Source organism: Poecilia latipinna, unplaced genomic scaffold (assembly GCF_001443285.1).
Source record: "Poecilia latipinna isolate Pla-1442-1.1 unplaced genomic scaffold, P_latipinna-1.0 Scaffold1388, whole genome shotgun sequence".
NCBI classification, from domain to species: domain Eukaryota; kingdom Metazoa; phylum Chordata; class Actinopteri; order Cyprinodontiformes; family Poeciliidae; genus Poecilia; species Poecilia latipinna.
The window spans coordinates 106244-110855 of NW_015114004.1; the positions used below are offsets into that span (position 1 = coordinate 106244).

Here is a 4612-nt window from a genome sequence, read left to right on the forward strand (position 1 = left end):
TTTTTTTTTAGGGTGCATTTTTTAATAAATAAAAAAAACTCCCCCCACCTGAGAACCTTTGTTTTTTTTTTTTTTTTTTTTTTTTACCATTTATCCATAAATTTCACAATGCAGACAGATCGATATGGCCATCAAGTGCAGATCTTGTATGAATTTTTTTTTCAGAATCTCCAGTGGCATTTTATTTCCTGGGTCTCCAGATATTCACAGTATCGTCGCCGGTGGACACAGCAACGATTCCAGCCTCCACACTCAGCTGACATTAGAAGTAGGAGGAACAGAAACAGATAAAATAATTAAAAAAAGGATTAGATCACCACTTTAACTTAAAAAAAAGACAATAATATGATCATTTTTATTAAAAGTAGAAGCTAAATATAAAGTCAGATATTTACCTTCACTATATAAAAAGACACATTACCTTTTTTTTCCCCCCCGCCTTTTAGCCACTGGTGGTACAGGATCAGAAGTCATATTGTTGTGTAAAGATACAACAATATTCCTTCTCTAGTTCTTAAATTTAACCAATAGAAATTATTTTTGTCATCCTCATTGACACAACAGTGCAGCATTTTAGTCTCATTTAATGCGAGTAAAAGAGGTGAGTCTTTTTATACGTGGAATGCAAATACCTGCTTTCAGCTGTATATAGAAGTTTGGTTACTGTCATTAAACACTTATATTTTTATTTATAGAACTGACCCCATGGACTACACCAGCATGACACAGTGTACATAAAGTCCTTGGTGGTCCACTTGGGATATGGATCTGCAAAACACATGTGGTTACAAAGCAGGATTGTGCTGGGTTTACTGTAGAAGTCAACACAACAGAAATTCTCACTGAAACCCACCTTGACGGTTTTATCGGTAGAGCAGGTGTAGAGGCTTCCTGCAGACTTGTGGATGCCAGTAACCAGAGCCGTATGTCCCACATCAAACCGGGACAGGAGCTTTAAGGTGCCGGTCTGCATGGAGAAGGAGTGCATCATGCCTTTCTTGTCTCCAGCCCAAACCTCATAGCCACTGTAGCTCATGGAGGATAAATAGGAGCTCAGCTGCAAAGCAGAAACATTGACACTATTTAGTCTTAAAACTGGATGCACAAGAGCAAAAAATAAATGTATTAAATATGTATAATATTTATCTCCACCTTAATTTTCTTTAGTGCCTTCATTGCCCTGCAGTCATAGACTGCCACAGTGCAGTCTTCGCTCCCTGAGATGATGTATGTGTCGTCAGCAGCCAGGCACATTACAGCATTACCATGGAGATGAACACTTTTAATCAATGGTTCAGCAGCTGGAAAACAATAACTTCGTTAGGCCATGCTGACGAGGTCATTTGTATGACTAAACATTTAGAAAACCTCCAGATTGACCAGGAGTAATTGTCAGTGATGGGGCTATACAGCAAAACTAACTCACTTAATTCATAACTTAATGACTTTCATGGAAGTTGAACTTTTTTAAAGCCTCAATGTTTTCTATAGGCACTTTATATGGAAGACCAACACTAAAAACATTTTGTCGAAGAGGAAGGAAAGAAAAACTGGATTTACAGGATACAAATGTTTTCACAAGGAACTCTAAGTGTGAAGTGTTCTTACCTCTCGTGTCATACATATTGATCCTCTTGTTAAACGTCCCGGCCAGTAAAACATCGTTCTGACAGGACAGGCAGAGAACAGCTGACCCGGTCCTGATCAGGCCTCTATTGGTGCCGCCTGCCTGTAAGTCCCACAGCCTCACCGTGCTATCAAAGCTCCCAGAGGCCAGAAGGGGACCCTCGGATGCCAGGCACCAGACCCAGCCCTGATGGGATGTGAAGTCGCCTTTCCGTCCCAGCGTGTGCAGCAGTGTGCCATTAGAGCCTTCCTCCAGGTCCCAAAGTTTCACGTCATAGTCTCGCGACCCCGTGGCACAAACTGCTCCCTTTCCTCCGAGGAGGAGCACCGAGTTGACCAGGGCAATGTGGCTTGAGGGTAATGTAATGCACTCCAGTGCCGGGGGAGGACTAGGACTTCTGGAGGGTTGGTGATGGACCATTTCCACTCTTCCCCTGTCGTCGAGATATCTTGGGTAGGCAAAGTCGTTTTGGACAAGATGAGCTGCGTCTGGCCCCACATCGGCATTGAGCTCCATCCTCCCATCCTCAATCAGTGCAGCTGCGTCGACCTCCAGCCTGCCTTCCAATCCCTCTCTCAACTGTTCCATCTGGTCCTCATCTAAGACTGCCTGTATTTCACCATTCTCCACTTCCATTACTACTTCCATACCTTCATCAGCACCATAAGCAACCTCCTGTGCTGCCACTCCCACCCTAACCACCTCATCTCCTCCTTCATTTTCATGTCCTTCAGCAACCTGTCCTCTCTCCTCCAGCCTCACGCGATCCATTTCCTCCTCTGATTGTTTGGTCACATGTTGCACTTCACCTGCCCAGAAGGTAATGAGCTGCTCCATCTCCAGGCAAGAAGTGGGCCAGTCAAAGTCATCCCTCGGCCCAACTGGAAACCTCACTCTTGATCCAATTAGTCTCTGCGCCCGTAGCTGCCAAGCCGTGGTGTCTTCACCTACTGTACTCAAAGTGCGACATACCTGAAACACGGTAAAAGATGAGAAATCTTCTCTTTGTGCAGGAGTGTCTTGAACTTTTTCAATTGTGTCTAATATTATGTCTTCAAACTCCAGTGTATTTTATTGGGATTTCAAATAGTAGACCAAAACAAAACGGTAATTGAAATAAAGCCTTCACTGTTATTTGGCTCAGTGTAGTCATATTGGATAAAGGATGTTGTAAAGATCAATTTTCAGATTTTAATTTGAAAAAGAAAAACTACTTCCACTTTTCAGCTCTGCACTGCTTTGTTTCTCCGCATAAATTCTGATAAAATACACTGACGTTTTTCTATGAAATGTTCAAAGCTAATTCTGACAAATTTTCATGCTTGTCCTTCCTACCTTTGGCAGCACGTTGATCAAACAATGTGCTGGAAGGTATGAAGCTATGTGAGTTAGGATCTCCCATGGTAATAACAGCAAGTCACTTGATTCAGCAGAAGCAGATGGTGAGGGACTTGGTCCTGCTGACGGTGAGCTAAGAGGAGGGGAAAGACTGAAAGGAATATGCAGAAAAAAATGAGTCATGACTCATCTTCATCTCGATAAATATGAAGACATAGATCGATGGGGAAAAAAAGAGCTTTACCCCTGGAGCTCCATGTTGGAACGGTCAGTACATGGAGAGTTCCGCTGGTCCAGTCCATCCGGAACTCCTTTCCCTGATTCTGTTTCATGTTGGTTATCTCTAACCTCAGACATCTTTCTTTTTCCTAAAATGACCACTAATGACCACAGCTGTAAGCAAACATCTCTCTTAGCTAATGATTCTGATTCATTAGCTTAAAAAAAAAAAACGTCCCAAATTTTTCTAATGTGACAGTTACATCTGATATTTTGATTAAACAGTACCCATCTAGTTTGAAAATCACTATTTTCTTAACAGCTTTGCTAGGTTCAAGGTGAAGTTGCTGTCTCCAGTTGCGAGTCTTTAAAAAGGTGTGTTACCTCTAAAAAAAACTCACCCGAAACGGAATATGACAAGCGACAACAATCAAAACACAATCCAAAACAGTCTACCTCAGTGCTGTTGGGGAAAAATCCAAAGTTCAAAATACAACTTCCGGTGCACATGGATGACGTCATTAACCGCAACAACGTTAGTATTTTTATTTAGAGTTTTCGCTTTGGAGAAGTTCGTTGTTCTTCAGTTCTAAATTATTTATGTTCTCTAGAGTTTCCTTGGGATGTTTTCTTTTCAACTAACCTGAGTGTTAAGTTATTATCGGTGCCGCGCCCTGATTTTGCAGCGGGTTTAAACCTACGTCATTGCGCGACGTGGTGATAAACACGCTCTTTTGAGTGGCAAAACGTTCGTGTCGGATTCCATCATTATTTTTTCAGTGTTACTTTTGCTATTTTAGTCGTTTGGTCAGAGCAAAAATATGTATTCTTATTTTATTTTTATGTAAATCGAAATTACTCATAAAGTCCGCAACCATCTTTTTTCCGACTTTTCTTTTTGCCACTCAGTGGGCGCGGCCTTAAAGAAACTTACCCGAAGAAATAAAAAATGTAGCCCATTTTATTTAGGACTTAAGTATAATTAAGCATTAATATTATTCAACTGAAGATTCAGCCTTGCTTGGAGCATATTCACATTTTAGGACAAAGCGTAATATTTACTATTTATAGCATCTCCTGCCCAATGTTGTCATTTTAGCGCTTGGTTCTTCACCTCCGGTATTATGCACTAATTTACATCTTTTTTTCTCTGACTCACAATCAAGCATAACTTTAAACTGTCTAGCACCTATGACCAGACTTAAAATTGAATTTAAATTTTATTGATGGCATCTGTGTGTCCCCAATAGGGTTAATTTCTTATCCAATATCCAAGGCTATTCTCACACAGGATCTAGATGTTTTAACAGCTTTCAATAAATTTAATCATAACTTTTAGTATCTATTCAGGTCTTTCTCATCTGATCAACATTTGGTTCATATTTTGGAACAATATAGGGAGAGAAAAAAAAAGTGCATTAATTGCAC

At 40.7% G+C, this 4612-nt stretch overlaps 1 protein-coding gene across 1 annotated transcript; it reads right to left on the minus strand.

Moving 5' to 3' along the window:
• Nucleotides 1–84: 84 nt before the first annotated feature.
• fbxw9 (F-box and WD repeat domain containing 9) lies at nt 85–3675 on the minus strand. The gene is made up of 7 exons (XM_015056521.1): nt 3210–3675; nt 2963–3116; nt 1609–2599; nt 1153–1301; nt 854–1057; nt 703–768; nt 85–256 (listed from the first exon to the last, which is right to left on the minus strand). The coding sequence occupies exons 1-7, from the start codon at nt 3320–3322 to the stop codon at nt 182–184; spliced, it is 1752 nt and encodes a 583-aa protein (XP_014912007.1). The 5' UTR covers nt 3323–3675; the 3' UTR covers nt 85–181.
• Between the last annotated feature and the right edge of the window lie 937 nt (nt 3676–4612).

Bases quoted from the DNA above. Each gene is read 5' to 3' on its own strand.
- fbxw9 (XM_015056521.1), bottom strand. From the start codon at position 3,322: ATGTCTGAGGTTAGAGATAACCAACATGAAACAGAATCAGGGAAAGGA. The intron at 3,117-3,209 runs GTAAAGCTCTTT...TATTCCTTTCAG, and splicing joins TCCAACATGGAGCTCCAGGG to TCTTTCCCCTCCTCTTAGCT. The intron at 2,600-2,962 runs GTAGGAAGGACA...ACCGTGTTTCAG, and splicing joins TGATCAACGTGCTGCCAAAG to GTATGTCGCACTTTGAGTAC.